Raw genomic sequence first — 25,600 nt, forward strand, 5'->3', positions numbered from 1 at the left:
AACTTCTTTACAATTTGTTGTATTACAGTACAAAATAATTTGTATGGCACTAAACCCTAAACTGAAGATGTGGTTTTCCAAAAATTAGACCTAGTCTCACCTCCTGCCCATCCTCTGCAAACAAACTGCAAGTCAAGATTCACCTTACATTAACAAATTCAGTTAGCCTGATAGGAAAAAAAGAATGCAGGCATGGAACAATGTACCCCCACTTTCTATTCTGAACTGGAAGAGGATGTGTATTCTTTTTTTTCTGATTCAACTGCATCACAGAATTGCAATGAATGTGTCATTGTGTCTGTTAAGAATGAGAAATCCTGAACTTTTTTGAATGTACACAAGCTTTTCAGCCAGATGTATATAACGGTCACTTTACTTTTGCTCAACACCTTACAGTGTTTAATATAGTGTTATTTATATTATATGGCAATTAGTTTAGAAAGAGGCTAGTTCCATTTGCATGGTAACGAAGCATTCTTTCAAAAAGCTGTCAGAAACAATCAAAGAAGCTAATGAAATGTTATGTGAACCACTTGCTGATCACTTTCTCCTAGATCAAACGCCTTCAAAGGCGTGTGGATACCCTTTTTATTAAATGCAAATCAGAGCTGATGCAAAGACTAACAGAACAAGAAATAAGCAGCTAATAAAAAATACTAGAAGAAAAAGCTCCTATCCTATCAATCATCAAGTAAAATGGTCTAAAAAACCTCCCTTTGCTAAGACTGTAAAAAAACCTCAAGAGTTCTTTGGCAAGATCTTATGGAACTGGTAAATGTTGCATTTTTAGAGCAAAGAAAACAGGTTATCAAAGAGAAAGGATATACTCATTCACGATTTTGTATAGTGATAGACTCCTAAAATTTAGTTAAACTGGAATAACACTGAAAAACATGTAATTTTTAGACAGTGTTTTCCTATTTTGTAAAAGCTTGAGCTATGGCAGATAGAGAGCAATTCTTCAAGTCAAATATATCAGGCTACAATTTCTATTCTGTGCCAACTATAGCTGTAGAATGATATGTAGAAGCAGAATCACAAGCATTTACCACTTCAGAACTCATCAATTTGAATAATTTTATTAGGTGACTTTGAGTAGTATATTTCATTATTTTGCTTTAAAAACATCTTTCATATAACCATTAAAGTGGAACTCATTGCTTCACATTGCATATATGCTGGTTCATATTTGTGGAGTAGCTTATGTTTATAAAGACAGTAAGTGACTTCAGTTAAGAGCTTTTGTAAGAATTTCTTATAGCTGCCTAATACCTGTGAAAATCTGACTCCTTATCCTATAATCTTATGATGGGTGTTAAAGTATCTACTGAAGAAAAAGCATGGCAAAAGACCAAAGTCTTGAGAACAGAGACTGAGCAATGAGTATTTTACCTGATAATGGGAAAGAACATATTGAAGCTACTTCAGCTCATATGTACAATCAATCCTCACTGCATCCTTTTATAGCAAATGAGTCAGAAAGCAACAGCTTCCCATAATCAGCCTGTATTCTACATGTACTCTGTCTAAAGCCACATCTATCCTTTGCATCTTACAGCCTGCCTTACAATGGGCTCTGAGAACTTTCATTTTAAGATTTTAAAAGATTTTTTAAGATTTTATTTTCTTATTTGAGTTTGAAATTGTTCTTGATAGTGTCATTACAAGTCTATTACGCAACATATGTTTTTGCTGATTTTTTTTTCCCCATAGAGAATGCTATGTTCAGCAGGTCAGTTCCCATCATTGGTCACACTGCATTCAATTCTCACATAACTTTCTAGTCAGCATTATTTGATTAGCCTCAGCTGGTGATTGCTACAACAGAGTTTTAGGCTACTCTAATGTTAAAGAAAATGTGTACAGAAACTGATGAAGCTAAATGTCTTTCGTGGATGACAATTCCTAACAGATTCCCAGCATCTCTGTTGATTTCTAGAATTCAAAGCTAGTTGATGCAAAGAGATAATATGATCTGATACTAACCAATACCACGCATGCACACACACATATAGAACAAAAAAGGAAGGGAGCAGGCTTCCTACAATGAAGAACACGAACTTCTAAAAATAAACCTGTACCTTTTAAAAGGTTTCTTAACTCCTGCAGCCTTTTGCTATACTTGCTCTCACTTTGGCAAACATACCAGCACCTAATCTACACTGAAATCTAGGCATCAAAATGAATAGAGAGTTTACATTCAGAAAGTTCCAGTGTAGTTCACCATCCTTAAATTTCTTATTTCAGAATTAACTGCTGTAGAGTCATTACTAATACAGCACTTCCTTGTGATTGCTTCCAAAAAGTAATCACAGTTTTGCAATAAAGTGACAGGACAATGTATTAACTAGGACACCTGATGAATTATAAAGTGTCTGAGCCAGGCAAGCTTTGTTTGATCCTAACTAAATGTCAACATCAAATGCTTCATCTCCAAAATAAGTGAAAACTAAAACACACCTTGTGTTTTTCAATTATGGTAACACTGCACTGAAGAATTTCACTGCTAAATTCAAGGTAATTGATCACATAGTATTATAAACATGGCACTTCTGCAGACTGATAGAAAAACTATAGAGTACCCTATTTACCAAAGTCAGAATCATTCAGTATGCACAAAAGCTGAAATTCCTTTTCCACAGCGTAATGATACAAGATACCAAAAGGAAAATAGAAACAAAAGCAGGTAAGACCACTTCACACGGCATTGTTAGTGGAAGTGCACTTTATGTCTCTAGGTATAAGTAAACGAACAAACAAAAAAAGAGTATTGTGGATAATGTGACATTAGGGGTTTTTATCAGCCCTGGTAATGAAATAAAAATTCATTTCAGGGACAAAAACATCCATGTATGGAACTAACTCATTTTCATTCCAATATTTCACACATTTACTCTAAAGATTAAAAACTATTTGGATTTCTATACTCTTACCAATTTTTAATTCATTAGTCAGACTTTCTTTAGTAAGATTCAGCAGTTCCTTGCCATCAATGTTATTCATTTTGAAAAGCCCAACAAAGTCTGCTAAGTCTTGGGCACAAAGCCAGGCTGAAACATCGTCCTCTGACCAGTCCTCAACAGTCACCTTAGATTCATTTTCTACAGTATTTCCTTTAGAAAAGAAACATAAAAGACAGTTTAAAAAAAAAAAACAACAAACAACACCCTCCCCCACCAAAAAACCCCCAACAATTAAAAAAATCCCAGTTCTAAGAACAATGGCAGTACTGAATGCTGTTTTTCAAGTGTTCTCAGTACTATACCTTCCCCAACATGTAATAAAAGAGCTGCTTATTAGACATTACTTCGGGGGGGGGGGGGGGGGGGGATAATTTGGGTTTGCCTTTTACCTCTCAATTTTCAAAGTTTAGAGGAATTTAATCTCTTGGATGCCTACACTTCTGTCAAATCTGAACTGAACTAAAAGACAGAAAAGTATCAGCAGACACCAAAACCAAGTTTCACAACTCCTTATAAAAGCAGACCAAAGTCCAGACTTACTTTTGTGCTTTGAACAAAGATCTATATACCTTTGTTCCACATACTTTAGATGCTGATCTATTTTGTAACATTAATTATCCTGGTTTTTTCACCTGTAACAACTGGTAAGCTGTATTTCTTGTTCACAATTATGCTTGCAATTAGCATATTTTCTGTTTAATTCATCGCCAATGATACTAATCCAAAAAGTCTTTCAGAGCTCTGGGAATAATATTCACCTCTTAAATGCTGTCCAGAGAGTAAGAAATGGCAAATATCAGAAAAGAAGACACAGCAGATTAATAAAATTAAAATACTTCTAGTATATCTTTTCTTTAAAAAAGATAATACCTCTGTAGGACATTAATACGATCAATTCAGAGAAAAGATAAATAACGTGCACATAATCCAGAGGTTACAAATTAACTCTATGTAATAAAAAGTGGGTTTTTTGCATCTTCAGAAGGTGTCCCATAGTTTTGTGCTTTAAATTTAAAGAACAGGTTACAAACACTTCACACACTAACCTGCACAGGGTTGCTTAAGGTCAAACTGCCATATGTTCACAGTTTTATCCATTGAACCTGTAGCAAGTAAGGGACTATATGGTGCAAAAGCACAAGTTGTAACATATCTACAAATTTAAAAAAAAAAGTATGAAATTATGAAAATTCACAATAAAAGGATTTAATGTCTTTTATTTATTAACAGTAGAACAAAATCATACTGAATTCTTACCTGGTATGCTGAGACAAAGTATGAAGGGTATTGCCAGTACTCTGTAAAAGAATATTTGTGATTTTAAATCTTAAAGAATAAAACGAATGTCCATTCATTTGTATACTTTCTTTCAAATTAAGGAGTAATATTGCTTCTTGGAAGATGACAGAAGTTAACCTTCAGAGAAGTTATACAATCTTGCCAAAGCCGATCAGCAGCAGAGTCAGAAATGCAACCAGAATGTCGTACTTGAAGACCCCTATTCAATTCACCGGAACACTGCTATCCTTCAACAATCGGCCAGCATGGAACTTTTAGCATAACAATGCCAGAAATACCAACTGAATTAATTACAACCATATTGGCTGGTTGCTCATGTGGATAAAAATATTTCTTCTACAAATCTAGGATTAGAAAAGACCAAAAGTGAAGAGGTAACTGAAATTCAAAGAGATCTCATGCTACAATCTTTCAGTTGGGCCAATAATTAATCACACCTGTGGTTCTCCTGTTTGGCCACTAGATGCTACTAAAAAACAAATTCCTGAATTCTGCACAGTTTTAACTTACTATTTGAAAGATTTTCCTTCTTATGAAAGATATTATTTCTTTGACAGGTAAAAACAGACTGGAAAGATGAAGAGCAAAGTTATCCTGAACCACTAATTGATCTTTCAGCACTCCAGTTTTTAGAGCTGTCCATCATGAGGAAAGTGCCCTATTTTAGGTCAAAATCTCTCTTCCTCCCACAAAGGTTTATTGTTCCCACTTCTCCTCAACAGCTATAAAAGTCATTGTCCCATTTGGTAAAAACCTAAGGCTACAAAAGCTGACAAACAGTAGTAAGAAATACTTACACTGCAGTTTTCTGCATCTTTCAATTTTGGGGTTCCAAAAATCTCAGGGACTGCTTACATACCTGTCTAAGCTTCAAACTGCTAAAATAATTGGGCCAAAAATTGGGAAGGTATCATATCAGCGATTTTGATGGAAAAATTTAACTGTAATTGAAAAATTGTATCAGTACAATAGTATGTGCAGAGAAAGCTGGAGAAGCTTAAAATTTGTTCATCCTTCCTTTTCAGCAAAATTACTATTATTTTTAATACTACAAAGTGCTAAAGGTAAATAACACTTACAGGTGAACCACAAAGAATGAAATAACAGTGTTATAGAAAATACCTAAACAACGTCTTTTAAAGAAAAGACATTGTATTTAACATAAATATTTTCCTGAATTCTTTATTATGCTTCTACTTTATGTGCACTTAATATATAATTAACTAAAAAATTTCTATGATCACAATTCACGATTTTATATCAAAAGCTACAGTACTTGCTTTGGAAGCCAAGATAGATTTAGGATAATAAAAAATCCTACTTCAATATGAAGATAACATGTAAGTATGGAATTCATTGAGTAATACTGTACTGTAGAGAAATCAAATAACAAACCCCTCAAAGAAATTTAAATAAAAAGTGAGATCAATTCTCGAGAGACATTTTTCTTCAAACTCCTTCCCACCCTCCCGCCCCCAAATGCACAGTCAGTATTTTGGGTTTATATAGTTTCTATTCTTCAATATTTTTTTACGTTGATAAGACACTGCAGAAGCAGCGCTGACATTTAAAGACACCAATCCAAGGAATGATCTTGCACTATGCTATACTTACAGTTTCATATATTATGACGCACTTGTCCACAGACCTTTTAAAAAAAAAACACATCGACATTAAAATGATGCAGAGAGGAAAAAGGGCACCACTTTTAATTAAGAGGAAGAAAAAAACCTTTTTCACAAACAAAATAAGAGCAAACAGATACACCGCTTTATGAAAAGCTTAGTTAACTAGCCCCTCCCCCCCCCCATGCCCACCTTAAAACAACACTGATTAGCTCTACATCCAGCGTGATATAAAAACCAGTAGTTAAATACGAAAACTCTGCACTTCCATGAGAATTTCTGATGTGGAGGATTTGCATAAGGCTTATGCAAACTGGCCCCCCACTCCCACTGCTCTCCACTGTCTGTACCGCATCTACTTTATGCCTCTGCAAGCAGTATCTGTAAAGCAGAGACACAGATTCTGGCTATCCATGAGCTACTCCCAGCACTTGTATTTATCTTGGAAACCTTTACATCTGCAAACCAGGCTAGAGGAAGTAGTGCAATGCAATACATAAAATATAGTGTTGCAATGCAATCAATACATAAACTATTTCATGAAATACAAAATGCATAGTTATTTACCATGACAGCAGCATTTCCTGAAAGACTTTACAGGATAGACATTTCCCTTAACAACAATATAAGTGGAAACAATAATCTGTATGTCTAATGGAAAATAAAATAACTCTAGATCACAAACATTCACAACAATCTTCAAATACTGAAAAAGACTCCCTTAAAAAGAATACAAAGTAAACTGTCAGAGCAAGCTATTGTCTCCTGGGGTTTGTATAGTTTTAAGTTTATTTGCTGGCTATTGTAGACTTTCCTTCTTCCTTTGCAAGACGTCAGTTTTTCCATTTCGATTTAGAAAGTCTTCATAAAAAAGACAATTAATATTTAGAGTTGAATCGTTTTGTTATTTCAAGTTGCCACTTAAACAGTTTAGAAGTGATTAAGTACTGTTCATAAGAAGCGCAGAATGAAAGCATACAGTCATTAATATTCATAAAACCATAAATTATTACATCTCCCTCATTTATAATTTCTTCTTTCAATAGCTTGATCCCTGAGGAAATCCACTAGTAACCCAGCTGTCAGTTTATCTTCATGCTCCTGATCACCAACAACCATTTGAGCCTGACAGTCCCATCATTTTTCTACACAACTTATATCCACTTTTCTGGTCTGTATCTCCCCAACTTGGTTACAAGACTACATTGGGAGACCACATCAAAAGCCTTGCTAAAGCTGAGGTGTAAAACGACACTGCTCTCCCTCTGTTTACACAGCCAACCTTCTCATCACAGGAGGCAGTCAGGTTGGTCAGGCTCACTTTGCCCTTGTTCAATTCCTGCTGCTTTCCCCAAACATGTTGTGCTTGGAAATGGCTTCCAATCCCACTGGAATGATTTGCTCCATAACCTTCTCAGAGAGTAGAGTTAGGCTGACTGGCCTGTACTTGCCTGGATCCTCCACCTTGCCCTGCTTGGAGGTTAAGTGTGACATTTGCCTCCTTTCAGTTATCAGGAATCTTCCCATCACTCCCCTGGGTGTTTCAAACATAACAGAGTGACCTTGCAAGGATACTGCCAACTCCCTTACCACCCTCTAACAAATACTAATAATACTAGTCTTTAACTGATGGTGTCTGATTAATTTTGGGGTCTTAACCATTGTTCTGTATAGGGCTGACTTCAACAACACAGGTCTACAGTTATCTCAGTCGTGCACTTTTTATTGAAAAAAGGCTTATGTTGCCATACTCTGAGTGTGGATCAGTGAGGGAAGTTTTAATTTCAACCAAATCTATCAAAGACAAAAATCTCAAGATATTTAACTTTCTAAAAAGCTCCCAAAAGTCAGTGAGTGAGTGAGAAGGAAATCCTAAATGGTGTCCCAAAGAGATGGCAAGACTGCAATGTAGATTTGTATTTTTAACAGATGCTAGAGTATCCACAGGAAAGACCTCATAAATGCCCCAAAACCAGGAAATCATGAATCTCATTACAATACTCAAGAGAACAGAGCTTGCAACATGCTAAATTTCAAACTCAATCACCCACAAAGACCAATTGGAAAGACACTTCAATAGTTTTGGAGGTCACAGAACTTTTCCTTAATTACTGGAAATACATTTTGAAATCTCCAACTCTTCTGAAGTTTCTGTTTTACAATACTGAAGCATGAACCTGGACAGCCATCTGTGTGAAATTAAAACAAGTAAAAGATACTGCTTACCCTGAAACTAACATCTGCCCATCATAAGAAAATGCACAAGCCAGAACTGGGGCAGAATGTCCATTCAATGTGCATTTATATTTCAATTCAACACCTAAAAATACAAAAAGTAAATTATTACATATGGACGTATTTGACAAGGTATAAGACAAGCTGCTTTCAGAAGCTTAAAGCTGCACCAAAGATCTGACTCTGTGACATACTGTCTACAAAAAAGGGGATAAAAGATCACGGAGACAACTTAATTTGACTTCCTCACTTTGTAGTCTTAGCATGTCTAACTGTTTTAGATAATTAAATGTGTATCTGTACACACAGTAGTAATCATTACAGACTTCTATATAAAAGACATTGCAAAAAAAAAAATACCCACTGAAGATGTTCTTGGCCATCCACTTAGTCTCTACATAGCAGTCACACATCTACATCGCAGTTTTAGCAGGAGCCAACACTGTTTTCATTTCTCCAGCTCTTGCTCAAGGGCTAAGATGTACTGAAAAATGAAAGGAAACCTCTCCCTGGCCTGGCAGATTAAGAGGTTTCAACCTATCAACCTGCTCAAAGGCCACAGTAGAAACATTACTGGTTACCAAAAGATAAAAATGCTAATTAAAACCAAGTGTTTATCATAACATTAAGTTTGACAGAACTGGGGGAATTTATTTTTTTTTTAAATCTTTACTTTTACAATTATTGATAAACAGATCACTAAAGAAAATTTACAGGGCCTAATGTCACAAAGTGCCGCATGCCTTAGCTGCTCTCCTGCTAAACAATTAAAAGAAAACTTTAAACTTGTGGTTAGTTTGGCTGTGAATCCATGACAGCAGTATAAATTTGACATTAGATGTAAATTGTCACTAAAGACTTAAGACATTGGAATATGAAAAAACCACACTATACACACCTAAGAAATCTGCAAACAAAACAAGCCAGAGTTTGATCTGATTATCTTGACCACAAGAAGCCATCTGGAAGTATCTGAATCCATGTTCACCATCTGATAAAATTCAAATATATTAATAGGAATCAGAAGCACTGAAAATAACAGCATATCAGTAAACTACATCAGCATTCTTACACTGGAATTTGGTAAATTTCCTTAATCTCAGTACTACTTTTAAAAAGCGTTAATAAAAATAATTGCAGAAGTTGTAAAACCATGTAGAAGTAAGAAATAAGTGTCACTGTTACACTGTTTCCTGAACAAGTACATGAGGACCAGAACTGTGCTCGTATTTTTTTTCATGATGGTAAATGTTTGATTCTTCTATCTACCGAGTGCAACAATATAGTCTTTTAACCTAAATTATATGATTATATCCATTTCTTCTACAGTTCAGTAGTTCTCAAACTTAACCACATACGCGTGTACAAAATTTGAGAGTATCTGACAGGCTATTTTCATAATTTTAAATGCTCAACTTTTCATTTTTATAAACTAAGTGATGTTTCATGACTGCAGTCCAGCCAACCACTCGAGAAATACTGCATTAAAGATGAAATACAAAGTAACAGTTTCATAGCTTTGCCCTCTCTATTCAGTGGACATGAACATTTCTGAACTATCATGTTCCATTCTAAATGTGTTGTTTCAGCCCATTATCAATTTTTTATTATTATTCTTAAGTCCTGTGACAAAATATTTCTGCTCTGCTACTCCACTGAGCTGGCATACCAGCCTGACACAAGTCACCATAACAATCCTTCAGTGGCATTACCTCTGCCAGTTCCAAGTCTTAGAATTCCTACAAGAATCACCAGGATTAAAGCTGGAAATCAGAAAATCGCAACAGACATTTTAAGAGCTCATCTTACCAGCCCTGTAGTTACCAGAGATGTCAAAATATTTACTGTCAAGTGTCTTACAAAATAACCCCAGTGATTTTATCTCCATTTTTCTACCACATAAAGTATATTTTAATTTCATATGGTTATCACAATAAACCCCTTGTATACATACAGCTGTTTGTTCACAGGATCAGAGCTATTACAACTGTGGCAAATCTTAGGACTTGTTAAACACTAAAGCATCAAAGTGCATCACTTTTACAAGGATTTTACAGTGTAAGACTTGGGTCTTACAGACTGATGAGTAGCATGTATTAGCTATCATGTTGTAAAAACACATGTCTCTTGGTAACTCAGAACACGTTACTTGGAAACTGGGTCAGAATTCTGTCATGATGCACAGACTTCGATGTTATTTTACAAGTTACCAACTTGTTAATGGGATATTACAGTTTTGCACAGGCAGAGCTCTTTGGGATAACTCAGAGGAGGACTACACTGTCTTCCACTGAGGTTCACTAGAAAACTTTAGCAAGACACACCAATTTTTCACCAGTATCGCTACATAATTTCACTGAAGTTTACTTATTCAGGAGCAGGGTAGCACTGAAACTTCGCAGTCGGACAGGAAAGCCGACACAGCATTACAACTGCTCTAGATCTGACGAGCTTCTACGCAACTGTGAATCCACTTTAAAAATAGGAGAATCACCTGTTACAAATAGTCTAAAGCACAAAGAACCGATCAGACACTCTGGTTCTAATTTTGCTCTGAATTAAGTAGGTGAAGAGTCTCAATCTAAAACCAGCTTGTAATTGTACTGGATAAGCACTGCTTCTATGGATTTTGTAACGTGTTAAACCTGCCAATAATCCCAGAAGTTTCAATCCTTGGTGATTAAACAGCAACACACAAAAAGGAAAAATGTTGACTTTCAATAACATTTGGCTTAAATAAAATTAAGAATGACCACAAATCAGCTACAAAAATCCACGGTGTAGGAAATACTTGCTTTCTTGCCTATTTCTCTCTATCTTGGCAGAAGGCTGAAGGGTTGGCAACATACTTTTTTTTAAACCAAAAGTATAATATCAACAGGAAATAGTGTAGTGGAAATTACACTCTGATCTGTTTCAGCTTCAACGTGTTCCTTTGCCCTCAGATGCAACTCTTAGTTCATGATGGAGTTTTTTGTGTGGTATTTTCACCAGAAAGATCCATTGGTGCTATTTAAAGATTAATCCCCTTTCTGTTGTGACAGATTAATTCAGTGCTGTCCCAACACCTTTCAGTGGACACACATTTGATGGATTTGATATCGTCAGTCACTAATTCTCTGTACTGCAGTATATGCTCACATCCTACTCCCTCAGCTTTCTCCTGCTTCTGTCCTTTTTTCCCTGCTTCTTCTGCTTTCTTCCTGCTCTGTACCACCTTAAGCAAGGTGGTACCCAGACAGGAGAACTTATTGCTGTGTTTAGCACTAAAAGATGTAAGTGGCTGCTCAGTTATAATTTTTGGTACCTTTGAAAGAGCAGCTCATGTACTCTGAAGATAGAAGCCTCCATATCTTTACGGAGACCACTTTGTCTCCATAGTAGATCCGGAAAGCACAGAAGTATTCCTACAAGGTTGTTAAGACAAGTTACAGCATTACTTCTGAAATCTGATGATGCTCCTGCCCAATTTCCCAACCTCCATCAAAAGCAGATGACTATGTGATTTTCTAACTATTTATTGAATACTTTCACCTGACAAAAATTTATACAAATTAACCTTCCAGCTTTTCAGACTCTTATATTCAGAATGTCCTATATTTGGTTGTTCGGCTATGACACTTTCCTGTACCGCAATTAACTTCTACCAGGATATTTCAAATAGAACTTCTTTTTTGTGCAGAAGTTTCTTCCTACTATACAAGCTATGTAAGCTTAAGACATGCAACTCTTCTGTATTCCCACAAAGTTATATAAAAAGGCTGTGTCATGACATAATTGTACTGGTTTGGGCTGGGATAGTAGCTCCTATGGTGCTGTACTTTGTATTTGTGACCAAAGCAGCGTTGGTAGCAGAGAGATGTGTTAGATGTGTCAGAAGCCGAGCGGTGCTTGCACAGCACCAGGGGCTGTTCTGCTCCTCACCTTGTGCTGCCAGCCAGCAGGCTGGGGATGCACAAGGAGCTGGGGCTGCCGGGGGGGGGGGGGGGGGGGGGGGGGGGGGCACAGCCATGAGAGCTGACCCCCAACTGACCAAAGGGTTATCCCGTACCACGTGGCATCCCGCTCAGCAATAAAAGCTGAGGGAAAAAGAGAGGACATTTGAAGTTACGGCATTTGCCTTTCCAAGCCACTGTTATGCGTGACGAATCCCTGCTTTCCTGGAAATGGCTGAACACCTGCTTCCCGATGGGAAGTGGTGAATGAATGCCTTCTTTTGCTTTGCTTGCACATGCAGCTTTTGCTTTCTCTATTAAACTGTCTTTATCGTAACCCATGAGTTTTTGCACTTTTACCCTTCAATTCTCTCCCCATCTCACTGAGAGGGGAGTGAGTGAGCTGCTGCCGGGGGCTGAGCTGCCCACCGGGGTTAAAATACAACAATAATTTTAAAAGCCTGTACACACAAATGCAAAGCTTTCCCTAAGAGAGCTAGAAGTTTAAATATGCAATTTTCAGTATACATGGTTTTGCATATAGAGAAACCTATGTTCTAATTATTTTAGTTCCACAGAAAGCCTTACAAATGTGAAATAAATGAAAACTGAACATAACATGCAATGCAGCCTTGAGAAGGACCTACACTATGCGTGCTTTATGTTTTTGATCTCAATACCCAAATACATACAAGAATATCAGATTTCATTCTCAAAAGAAAAAAAAAAAAAGAAGTTCTTGCCCATCACAACCATGAAGAAGCACATAATGACAAAACTCAATTGCAAAAATAGCTGTAAAACATTTTAGTGGGACACATGAAATTCTGGGCTCACTGCTCCCCCAAATTTCTCCATCTGAGAAAGTCAGGTGCAGGAAAACAATCTATCTATTCACATCCCACAGCTCAAGCATTCAGTCTATTAGGAGTTCAGTTCTCTGCATTGCTTTAATCTGGTCCTGCCCCTTGGGGAAGCGAAGTGTGAAAGAGTAAAGTGGGAATGGTAAACAAGCACAACATCTTCTAACACCCTTGTTAGCCCCGGGAGATAGGCTTCACTTACAGACACTGCCCAAACATTTTCCAAAATCCTGACAGGATAATTAACTACTGAAAGCTATCATAAGCATGCTTATCACCTTGTTTGTTGACCTAGTATATTCCTTGTCATCAACCTGACCACAACTTTTACTTAAGAATATTCAGAATATTCTAAAACATCAGCTCTTCCCAATGTCATTTGTTATCTTGAGCAGTGATGACAAAAAGAATATGAAAACAAGAGCTAGAGAGAAATAAAGCAACTCTTTTTTCCATGTTCCTCCCCTGACAAGTCCAGTAACTAACCAGAAATTGGCTGCGAAGAAATATCACAGCAGGTAACGCCAAGATCATGTGCTTTTTCATTATACAGGCATCTCATTTTATCATCCCAAAAGGTTAAATCACCACACGATGATCCAGTGACAAAGAAACTTCCATTAGGAGAAAATGCACAGGCCACCAAAGAACCATCTTTAACATTCCCAGATCTGAAAAGCAAAAGTACACAGGATTTCAATTTAGAATAAGTAATATTCTGAAGAAGTGATCTCTCAAATGCAATCTTATACAATAAGCCAAAGTGTTCTGAGTTTTGCACTTTGAAACTTGGTAACAGCAGGGAGAGAAACTCACACCAACTGTGGACAGAGATGCAAAATAAGCATAGCTGCAGGAACCAGGACCTGATCTTTGACCGCAGGAGGAAAAATGTGAGATGGCTCCCCAAGGTAATAATTTTAACTGAGTGATAAAATAATTTTCAAACTAAAGACAATCTGCATGGACTTACCATGTGAAAGGCATAATGCACTGTTAAAATTCTATGGCAGGATAGATTTTAAAAGTCAAAGATAAATACACAACTATCATAACTCAGGTTTACATGTATACAAATGGGAAAAAAAGAGACACCCACAATTTGTTCTGTTCTGGTTTTAAAGACAAAACAGAACACCTACTAATCTATATGATAAGCTGTAGCTGAGTAGATTACTTTGTGATTTAAGATATAGGGTTAATTTTGGACTACTCATATACAAAAGAAAGCAATGTGAAAAAAATGACTTTTGTATTTTAACTAAGTCGGCCAAAGCACTTTATAAAACTGATCTTAGAAGAAAATTCCTAGCAGATACGGAAGTATGGTCAATCCTTGGGAAGTAAGTGGGGTCAACCTAACATCCTCTAGGTTATCTGATAGTAACCTAAAGTCAACTGAAAGCGTCTCACTCCTTTTAATGGACACAAGATGCAGCCCAGCATGCATAGATGAATCTTTAAGTACAGGAGAAAAATCACAGCCATAAGCAACAGTCATACAGCAAGAAACGTCGGTTTTATTTACTCTGTCATTGTATTTTGTAGAACAACTGCTCATTCTCTCTTGCTGATAGAGATTTTATTTACCGCCAGAGGTGTCAAACAATGCCACAGAAGTCAATAAACTTTCCTCTAAGTCTCTCTATTCAGACCAAGACCTTCAAAAAATCACTGACTCCCTTAATTCTATCATTAAGAATACTATCAAATACACTACAGTGCTTCTCATTTTTATATGTACAATCCTTTTTCCTTAGTGCAGCTTTTAAAACTTTCCTTCTTTCACACAAAAAGCTGCAGATTCTGCTCTGAAAAATGTAACAGTAAAATAAATAGTACTATACATGTTCAGAGAATGCATTGAAGACTTTCAGGCCAGATATCAGTATCATAACTACTGAACAGGAAAGAAAAACGCATAAATTAACTTGCTTTCATGTTGTTCGTATCCATCATAGAGATGTTCTAAATAGCCATCTTCACAATTTGAACGGGCAGTCAGTTACAACAGTTGAGCTGATAAGAAGTAACTGGATACCTTTGTTTTAATTACCATCCATATATTTAGTCAAATGACATAACAGTGTGGTAAAAGGTGTTCTCTTTTTTAGCATCTACACAATCAACTTGCAAATGAAACAGCAGACCACAGACTGACATTAGACGGTTAACTAAAATCCTCTGACATAATTTTTAAGTACCTTGATCATTTCTAAGTAATACTGATCTCAGCTTTAAGAAAATGAAACAGGTGCACTTTTCTATCTGCAATTACAAATGACAATAATAATAAAAAAAATTAATCAGCTGAAAATATATATACACACACATCCCAAAGTATATACAGTTAAAGTTACGCTGACTACTGTTGGCATGTTAACACTTTGAAATGAACTTTAAAAGTGAAGGGGATGGGACTGTTCAAGTTCTTTCTTGTTTCTTGACAATGGAGACACCGAAGTAGAATAATTTCTTAAAACAACAATATAGTCTCTACACATTATACATCCACCATTCAACTAAGAAGAAATTAAGGATGTAGGTCTAAAATATGCATCACTGCATATATTAATAGCATATACTTTTATGCTTTTTAGTATTTTTAGTATTTCTGGGTTTTCCCCCATCACTAACAAGTATTCTGAATTAAAAAAAAAGAACCTCCTCACTAGTAATACCTCAAAATAAATAAATCCTTAGACTTCAGAATACTAATTCCTCATTTTTCTTAAAGAGAAAACTAAGAAAAAATACATAACAATACCTCTTTACTCTCAGAAAACAAAACAACCATTTCAGTGTTTCTGTATGCATTACAAACAACAAGGTGGCAAAAATCTATTAGAATTCTGTTTATGGACATGATTTCAGATAACTAAAATCAATAATTTTGAAAAATTTTACAGTTCCAATCTAAATCACTGCTGTGGAAGGCAAAGGTAGAGAGGCCACAAAAGCAGTAACATGCTTGACAAGGGATTACCAAAACCAAACAAGTTTGGCTTTCAGAAATGGCAGCTCCCTCATCCCGAGTGAAACATCTCATCAATTCTCTCAAATTCTTACTTCATTCCTAACTTTAGAGAGATGCTGTGTAATTACTGCTCTAAAACCTAAATAACATCTTGCCTAAGTATAGATTACAACTGGCCTGAAGACTTTACTGAAATATAGATGTGTGGAGGAGGACTTTGAAGATCACTTTAAGGTTCACGCCTTTCACTGTGCAACACCACTAAAAATGCTCATCTGCTTTGTTTCAAATGTTTATTTGAACAGTCCTTTCTGTCACTGTTATGTCTTAAACTGTATGGTTTCAGGCTATGTCAATAGTTTATAAACTCTTTGATTGCTGGGTTACTATCAAGATTCTAAGACCTTCCTGGACTCCAAATAACCTTGTAATTAAATACCACTATGTATAATGCAGTGTAAGGCACACAGCACAGTCAGGCTCCACTAACTAACTGTATATTATGTACCATACTTTGTTGATCCACTGTCTAGAAACCAGATGCATGCAGTGTGCAATGCATCCTGATTTCATGTTAAATCAATGAAAACACTTCCACGAACTTAAAAACCCCCAGGATTTAGATGAAAGATAACAGTAAAAATTAAAGTTTCTCAAGTTTGCATTGTTTAACTTGAAAAAAAAAGGGGGGGGGGGTGGGACGACACGGGACGGGACTTTGCACATCTCCCTCTCCTATTGATAATCTTTTGGTTTTCTAAATCCTATTCCTGTTTCTTTGCGATATCAATCAGTGGTGTAAGTCTGCAAGTCTTGTACACAGTACAGCATACTACTTAAATTATATTCTTGTCATTGTAAACAAGGCTGTCAAAAAAATATTTGGCACTCACCTGTACAGTTTCAATGACTGCATGTTCCAAAGAACTACACTCCCATCCGCTGCCCCTGACACTAGATATGTGGACTCAGGAGAAAATCGGCAGACTCTAACAGGACTGCCACTGGGCTGCTCTAGCACTGCCAGCATCCGACCATTGCGAGTGTCCCAAACCATGGTAGTGCCATCTGTTGAACAAGAAGCTAAAACGTGTCCTGATGGAGAGAAGCAGCAGCAGTGGACAGCATACGTATGACCTTTTAAAGGCGAGTATGGAAGCTCAGTAAAGTTGTTTAAAGAATAAACACGAATTGTTTTGTCCATGGAACAAGTAGCCAAGCACGATGATGAGAAAGCACAGTAGTTGACATCATCACTATGATCTGATAAAGTGTGAATTAACATCGCCATTTTATCTACTTTCAACAAAAATATCTGAAAAAAAGTTTAAGAGTTAGTCTTATCTCTCCTATTTCATAAATGAAACATACCACCTTAACAAGACACATTCACTAGGAAAAAAATAATAAATTCATTTGCAGAGGCAGATTTTCCATCTAAGCATTGTTTTATCTTCAACATAAATCAGAGATTAATCACAGCAATGAGATGAGGGGTTTACGACTTGGTTAGAATTAACATATCTAAACTTTTAACGTCAACTTGCAATTTTGCAGTATAACATGCAAGACTACATAGTAGCTACTTGGTCTTATAGCAATAACAAAACAAGTTATTCTAGTTATTTCATTTATACTAAAAAGTTCACTGTTCAAATTTGTTATTATTTGCATCTACACTAGACACAATGGAGTAAACGGACACTGTACAAGACAAAGCATTAATTAGGGTTGCAGCAGGAATATAGAAGCATAGAATGGTTTGGGTTGGAAGGGACCTTTAGAGATCATCTAGTCCAACCCCCTGCCATGAGCAGGGACACCTTCCACTAGACCAGGTTGCTCAGAGCACCATCCAACATTTCCAGGGGTGGGGCACCCACAGCTTCTCTGCTCCAGTGTCTCACCAGCCTCATAGTAAAGAATGCCTTCCTTACACCCAATCTAAACCTACCCTCTTTCAGTTTAAAACCACTGCTCCTTGTCCGCTCACTGCAGGCCCTGGTAAAAAGTCTCTCTCTTTCTATCTTATGATCGCCCTTTATATACTGAAAAGCCACATTCAGGTCTCCCCAGAGTCGAGTCTTCTCCGGGCTGAACAAACCCAGTGCTCTCAGCCTTTCTTCGTAGCAGAGGGGTTCCTGCCCCATGACCATCTTTTTGGCCATCCTCTAGCCCTGCTCTAACAGGTCCATGTCTTTCTTGTACTGAGGACCCCGGAGCTGGATGCAGTGCTCCATGTGGGGTCTGATGAGACCCGAGCAGAGGGGCAGAATCACCTCCCTCAACCTGCTGGCCACGCTTCTTCTGATGCAACCCAAGATACGACTGGATTTCTGGGCTGCAAGCACACAGTGCTGGCTCACACCTCATTTTTCATCTACCAATATTCCCAAGTCCTCCTTTGCAGGGCTGGTCTCAATCCACTCATCCCCCATTCTGTACCGATACTGGGGATTGTCCTGACCCAGGTGCAGGACCTTGCACTCGGCCTTTTTGAACTTCACGAGTTGGCCCGCTCCTCAAGCCTGCCAAGCTCCCTCTGAATGGCACCCCTTCCCTCGAACAAATCAACTGCACCACTCAACTTGCTGTCACCTGCGAACTTGCCAAGGGTGTGCTCAATGCCACTGCCTGTGCCGCTGGTGAAGACAGCAAATAGTATTGCTCGAAGTACGGACCCTTGAGGGACACCACTCGTTACTGGACATTGAGCTACTGATTGCAACTCTTTGGACACAGCCAGCCAGCCAACCCCTTATCCTTCTAACAGTCCATCCATCAAATCCATCTAATTTAGAGACAAGGATGTTGTCTCGTACCACGTTAAAGGCCTTACAGAAGTCCAGGTAGATGACATCAGTACATCTTCCCTTGTCCACTGATGCAGTTACTCCATTGTAGAGGGCTACTACCTTAGTATATTAGTAGTATACCAATTACTAGATTACGATAGCAATAATTTTTTATTAAATACGATCTAAATGAAAAAAGCCTGGTAAGTTTACCTACCAATCTCGGATGAAAGTTACAAGGTGTCTTTGTGTTTGCTTTCAAACCATCCTGTCTTTAACTGAAAGTGTCATGCATCCACTTCCAAGCCATCCACATCAACAAACTTTTTTGTGAAAATATGGAATTAGCAGTAACATGTTTCATCGCACCTCTATAAACCTGAGCCCAGGAATGAAATGCTAAATTGCTAGCTGGGAGCAGGCCACAAAAGTATGCTAGGTCTGAAATACGAATCACAGAAAAGTCCACTTAGTCTTTGTTTCCAAATACTAGCAGCTATTTTGAACTAATGGCTATGGGAAGCAAGCAAGAGCAAAGAATAAAAGCTAACCTCAGGTATGGTCTGGGGATGTGACAGCTACTGATTTGCTGGGAAAGAGCTGCTGCACCTTCCTTTCTATTATCTTCCCTACTCTTGTGAAATCAAATTATCTGTATCACCACAGGCTAGGTTCTACTTTTTTGCCCTGGAGAGATCTGGTTAGGTGACTAAGTGTGGGACTCCCGTCAAAGGAAGGAAAAGGTGATTTATTTCCTTACCCCTGCAATCTCCAAATATTAAAAAGAACATTTACATCCCCTCTCAGCAATGCTGTGCCTCTGCTTATACAGCAACCAATGCAAAATGGCAGGCTTTGGAGTACTCAGTACTGCAGAAGACTTACAAAGACTAAAAACATTATGACAGAAATATCAACTGACAGCTAGAAAAAACTTCAGTTCAGTGCAAGCGCAGTGCTTTCCTTATACTGCCAAGAAGCTCTGTCATTTTTATCTTCTGTATTCTTTAACATTTGTGTACTACAGTGCACAGAGGATGCAACCAGGATGAGGCCCCATCGTTTGGAATGTAACAGAAAAAATGTAAGTCTTGTACTAGCAAATGTACAAATTTGCCTAAAAAGAAGCAAGTGGAGATAATAAAAATAGAATAACTGAGCATAGAATCAAGGGTTGCCTGTTCAGAATGTTTTACAGTAAAATGTAAACATTAGGAGAGTCCTACAGAAGCAAACAGTCAAAGATACTGTTCACTCTTTATTCGCCTTAATTCATTATTGTGAGACTCGTCCTCAACTATCCTTTGCTCTAACAGAATACAATTAGTACGGTATAGACCCAAGAGCAATGCTTCAGCTATACCAAGAGCATACAAAAAATAATCTTACACTCTTACATAAACACTTTCAACAACTACAACCATGTGTATTTAGCGTTCCTTCTCTTCTTACAACTCCAAAAAACTATGTTTGCATGTCATCACTGACCCCCCAAAAAACTTAAACAGGAAGCAGTATCAAAAAGACTCCTGGAAATTATTCTAATCTGGAGCTTGCTGAAATATGTTCCAATGAATTATACCTTGCAATCTGCAGATCCAACAGTTGATATGCTCCTTCTAAAAAACCAGCATTTAGAGCCCTTGCTATAGTACAACTGAGTAGACAATTGTATATATTCTTTGGACTAAAAACAGATTAAATACTAAATTCATATCTGCAGGTCTAACACAGACGAGCACTAAGATTTGATGACCTGAGTCCAAGATAAATTTTCCTTTCCAGGCCTGAACAGCTTATTCAAATTCAAATTTCTGCTACCTTTCAGAGTTAGGCAGCAACACTAGTGATGGCAAAACATCAGGGTCATACCAACAACATGCTTGTGTTGCCAGTCAGAGAACTGACCTGATTTTCATACAAGTCAAATATTATATACTGAGTAACACAATTAGTCAAATTGTGACTATGAAGAAGATAATCAGAATATGAACCTCTCCGGAAATTGCATTTGCTGCTACACAAAACAACAAAAGAAAAGATTAACTCTATTCACATTTTCCCAGTACTTAAGACTACTGGGACCAGTTTAGATCTCAGCATCAGACAAGCGATTTACACTCCTGATGTCCAGGAAAGCCCCTACAAGGTAAATTCCAACCAGTTCCTCCCCATGCTGGAGATTACAGCCAAGCTTCCTGAGAAAAAGGAAGCATAGAGCCAAAAGAAAGTGCCTAAAACTCTTAAAAGTTGTTTATGCTGAACAGAAGCAGTAATGCTATTTATATTAAGTTATCTAAAAGAGCAGACTAAGTGCTTCATGCTGAACGATAATTTCAAAGCTAAGAGGCAACCACAAACAGGTGTGTTTATATATATACACGCACAGACAGATTTGGTTTTACATATAAATATATATACATACATATGTTCATATATATATGTGGACATATAAATATGTATAAACGTATGTATACATACACTTGTATATATGTATACATAGAGACACAAGGAATATATAAGGGCAAAATACCTTTTCCCTTCAGGCAGGGCAGAGTATGCCAGTGTAGTTAAAGATCTGATCTATTTTAGCTTGAGGATTCTCCCAGTTTTATTACTATTCTCTCTAAAGCCACTAAACAGATTGAGTAGTGTCAACACCACCTCTTATCTGTAGAAAGAACATCAACATACTTCCTTCAACTACGAGAAACCGAAGAGTCACACAAAGCTTGGCATCTGGAAAGATGAGGCTGAACAAGGCCTTAATCTCACTGTTACGAGATTTTCGGGAGCTCAGTGCAGAAAAGCAAACCTAGGAATGAGAAGATTCGGTATCAGTAGTTTAACTGGCTGAGGGAGCAACGAGAATCCGGAGCATTTGTCACCAAAGCGGCGTTTAGCACTACAGCATTACCTTCTCTAGCAATTACAATTTTCTCCTAACCCATAAGCCACCAGCAGCCCCTCACAGAAAAAGCAATTCTAGGCATTACCGCCAACCCCCTTCCTCTTATCATCGCCTACAGTCTACCACCATCTGACGTCGCTGCACCGCAGACGCAGTCTGGAAACGGCTCCAGAGGACGGCCGGTATCTCACCTCCAACTCTAATGGCGCCTTTGGGGCAAACACTCGGGCAGGGCCCGCAGCGGCGCGGAACGCCACCGCAGCCCTCCCGCAACGGCAGCGAGAGGTCACGCCCGCCGCCGCTGAGGGGAGCGGCTCGCCGCCTCCCGAACCGCCGCTCTCGGGCCCGGCCCGGCCCGGCCCAACGGCCGCCGCCTGCCCGCGCCCCGGCGGGCCACTGCGAACCCTCCGTTAAGCACCGGCCCTCCCCCTAAAGACGGGAGGACAGACACCACCGCGCACCGCGCTTGCGGAACCCTTCGCCCGCCCGTCCCGCCGCGGCGCTCTCCTTCCGCGCGCCCCACCCCCGCCCCCACCGCCCAGGCCGGCATCGCTGCGCACGCGCAAATCTCGCCCCCGCCCGCTCAGCGTGGCGCAGTCCGAGCTGGCTTCCCCTGCTCGGGGCTGCACCACGGCGCGAAGGCCGAAGGGGGAGAAGGCGTTGCGCCTTAACCGACTCTTCGCTGCCTCCGTCATTCCCCTCACTGAAACAGCGTCGGCGTGGATGTTGCTTTCGCCCCGCTGCGCCCACACCTCTTGTCCGAACCCTTCCCACGTTTCAGATTTGGCGGCCTGGATCCACGTAATGCCCGCCACCATTTTATCTGTCCAGGTGCCTGTTGGGGCTGTGTGACACAGGTCCCGTCGGCAGGAGGTGGGCTGAAAGGGGGTGTCAGTACCTGGCATGAGGGCAGCAGGCTGAGGGGAGGGAAAGGGGGTGCAGGAAGGGAGGCTCTAGGCCAATGAGCTCTAGGATGCTGCTCAATCTTCAGAACGGATCAACTCCGGACAGTGCCAGTCTCTGAAGGGCCCCATGCTTCTACACGAAGTATGTCTGAGAGAGTGGGGGCTGCGTTTGCCAAGGCTGCAGAACTGCAATCACGGCTAGTGGAACAAAACATCACGACTGCCTTTTCCCTGCACCTCCCTGGCTGCCACCAGTGCAGCCCCCTGCTTCAGAGTAAAAGTCTAGGGCTGGCCTCCCAGCTGTTGGTCCAACCAGTAAATGATGAGAATGCAAGTGAATATGTGAAGTTACCTGCTATTAACAGCTTAATGAAGGGGGTTTCAAACAAATACAACTCCCCCATCATCTATCAGGAAATTTACATCCAGGTACAGGTTTAGCAACTCATGCAAAATCAATGGGTTGTAGAATCATATAGTCATTTAGGTTGGAAAAGACCTTTAAGATCGAGTCCAACCATCAACCATGCCCACTAAACCACCTGAAGTGCCTTGTCTACATGCTTTCTGAATACCTCCAGGAATGGTGACTCAACCACTTCCCTGGGCAGCCTGTTCCAGTGCTTGATAAGCCTTTCAGTAAAGAAATTTTTCCTAATATCCAATCTAAACCTCCCCTGGCGCAACTTGAGGCCATTTCCTCTCGTCCTATCTCCAGCCACCTGACAGAAGAGACCAGCACTCACCTTACTACAACCCCCTTTCAGGCTGTTGTAGAGAGCCATAAGGTCTCCCCTCAGCCTCCTTTTCTGCAGACTAAACAGGCCCAGTTCCCTCAGCTGCTCCTCATCAGACTTGTGCTCCAGGCCCCTCACCAACTTGGTTGCCTTTCTCTGGATGCACTCCAGCACCTCAATGTCTTTCCTGTAGTGAGGGGCTCAAAACTGAACACGGTATTTTATCTTCGAGGCTGCACCTTGAGTACTGTGTTCAGTATCACGTCACCTACATTTTTTGAGGACAACGAAGTCACTTTCTTGGAGTCAGTCTTTGCCCACAAAACATTCCCTTTTATGTAAATGGTCTACCTTCCATGTTTGAATCTGTATGATCTTACATTCTGTTTTATAGTATATGTTATGTGATTGCACACTATTTGATGACTGCCCATTAATTATTGTGAATCCTAGGTGAGGGGTAGTATTCAGTCTATTTCATATGTGCTGCATTGATTTAGCAATCCGTTAAGATTATACATTACTAAATAAAACACCTCATGGCCTTAAAAGAACTTTTTATAAATTGCTGGAGACTTCCTTACTGAAGACGAGGGTAGATAGTTGATTGTGAATACCACATGCTTAGATTGTGTGGACTGTGAATACCACACCAATACACATAAAAGACTGTTCCATAATATTTTACGGATAGGAAAGTTGAAATTACTCACTAAATAAGACATTGTGAATCAGTAACATGCCCAGAAATTTAGCTACTATCAGTTCTAGTAATGATGGTTAGTTTGGACAATACAAGCAACAGAAATTTGTGTAACAAAAGATAACACATTCTTTTTTCTGAATGTACACACCAGCTATAAAAACTTCTGGTTAAGTTTGAAGTTCTAAGCTCAAGGTAGTTTGAAAAGAGTTACATCATCAAATAGCATGATTGTGGTGCTCCTGATTTCAGACTTCAGCCCTCAGTTTGCAGGCATGTTTTGGTAAATCTAAGACACCTAGGAATGATACAAGTTTAAAGTCCCCCAGGCCACCTATTCACCATATTACATAAAATGACTGTTACTCAGATATCTGTGCCCATTCACAATTAACAGAGCACCTCTACCCTTCTAGTCATCATTAGGAAACTACAGAAATCATATAAAAAGATTAAAGAAAAAGCTTTGTACCTCTTTTCAGATATGTATTTTGGCCCAGGCAACTACAGCTTCTGATTTTCAGCTGCTTTTGTATCATCCTTTTTTTTTTTTCCAAAGAGATACCAAAAGACAAAAGAGAACCCACACTCAAAACCAGAACATTCTTCATTGAGCACCATTAACAATACTTTAAATAAAGTTTGAAAGCTTGTCAATAAATTCTCTAAACTAAGACCAGCATACTTCATTCAGAAAGGAAGAGAGCACACTGGAAAAACTTTTCCTCTAAGAAAACAGAAACATCAATCGGAGAGAAAGGTAGCAAAGACAAAAAGCACACTTTTCTAGTGGTTAAACCCCTGCTCTTTTCTATGGAGCTGCATGATTGCAGGTGTATGATTCAAACTTGCCATTCAAATATTGTAATTCCTGTAAATTTAATTTTACTGAAATAGTAATGAAGACACTGGCTGCTAGTGAGCAAAGCAATACATTGGTCATCAAAATTCAAGTTAAGTGACACTTGTCTCGCTGTCATAGCTATATAGTAGCTGTTACCACCTTAACTTTCCCAGCTGTTCAGCTGCATTAGGATACAAGCTGAAAAAAACGCAGCTATGTATGTAGGGTAGCTGGTACCATTGTTCTGACTTTTCAGAAAATAGTACTAAATCTAATATGGCAGATAAAGCATTAACCAGTACAGAATCTGAGAAAAAAGAAACACATTGTTTTGCATCTAAGAAATAGTTTTCCCAATAGTCTAAGCACACTTACAACACTCTTACAAGCCTACCATACTATGTTCAAAACACTGATTAATCTTCACATCTCTGGAACATGTCAGCAAACCTTTTTACTGAAGTCTTCAGAAAGGTGATGGAAAAGCGTGTAGCAGTCAGTGGTGAAGCTAATGTTAGAATGCAAGACTGCCTGACACCCAAATGTGCATTTTTTATTCTAGGTAACACAAATTATTCTAACAGGACTTCAGCAAAGAAAACTAGTATTGAACAAGATGTTCTGGGGAGGGCAATGGAAACAAAAATTTTATTAAGAACCAGGCACTGACTGTTCTTTTTCAGCAGAGACAAGTAGTAATAATGATAAGGGAGTATATAAAACAAGGCTCTAAGACTCAGACATGGCAGGCCTAGTTTAATAGCAGAAAAAATCATCCCCCCCCCCCCCCCCCCCCAAAAAAAAAAAA

General features: G+C 38.7%; 1 protein-coding gene across 9 annotated transcripts in view; it reads right to left on the minus strand.

Annotated features, from left to right (window-relative positions):
- The window catches only part of WDSUB1 (WD repeat, sterile alpha motif and U-box domain containing 1), a 45,426-nt gene extending 23,363 nt beyond the window's left edge, over positions 1-22,063 (minus strand). For 4 of the 9 annotated variants that reach the window (XM_049816645.1, XM_049816652.1, XM_049816637.1 and 1 more), the window contains exons 1-9: positions 21,730-21,788; positions 16,791-17,212; positions 13,407-13,591; positions 9,021-9,113; positions 8,114-8,207; positions 5,877-5,910; positions 4,221-4,261; positions 4,010-4,116; positions 2,934-3,113 (exon numbers count right to left, since the gene is read on the minus strand). In XM_049816645.1, the coding sequence (XP_049672602.1) occupies positions 2,934-3,113; positions 4,010-4,116; positions 4,221-4,261; positions 5,877-5,910; positions 8,114-8,207; positions 9,021-9,113; positions 13,407-13,591; positions 16,791-17,212; positions 21,730-21,732 (1,159 nt within the window). In that variant the 5' untranslated portion in view covers positions 21,733-21,788. The other 5 variants (XM_049816603.1, XM_049816610.1, XM_049816619.1 and 2 more) reach the window with 5 other exon arrangements.
- Positions 22,064-25,600: the final 3,537 nt, after the last annotated feature.

Source organism: Accipiter gentilis, chromosome 1 (genome assembly GCF_929443795.1).
Source record: "Accipiter gentilis chromosome 1, bAccGen1.1, whole genome shotgun sequence".
NCBI classification, from domain to species: domain Eukaryota; kingdom Metazoa; phylum Chordata; class Aves; order Accipitriformes; family Accipitridae; genus Astur; species Astur gentilis.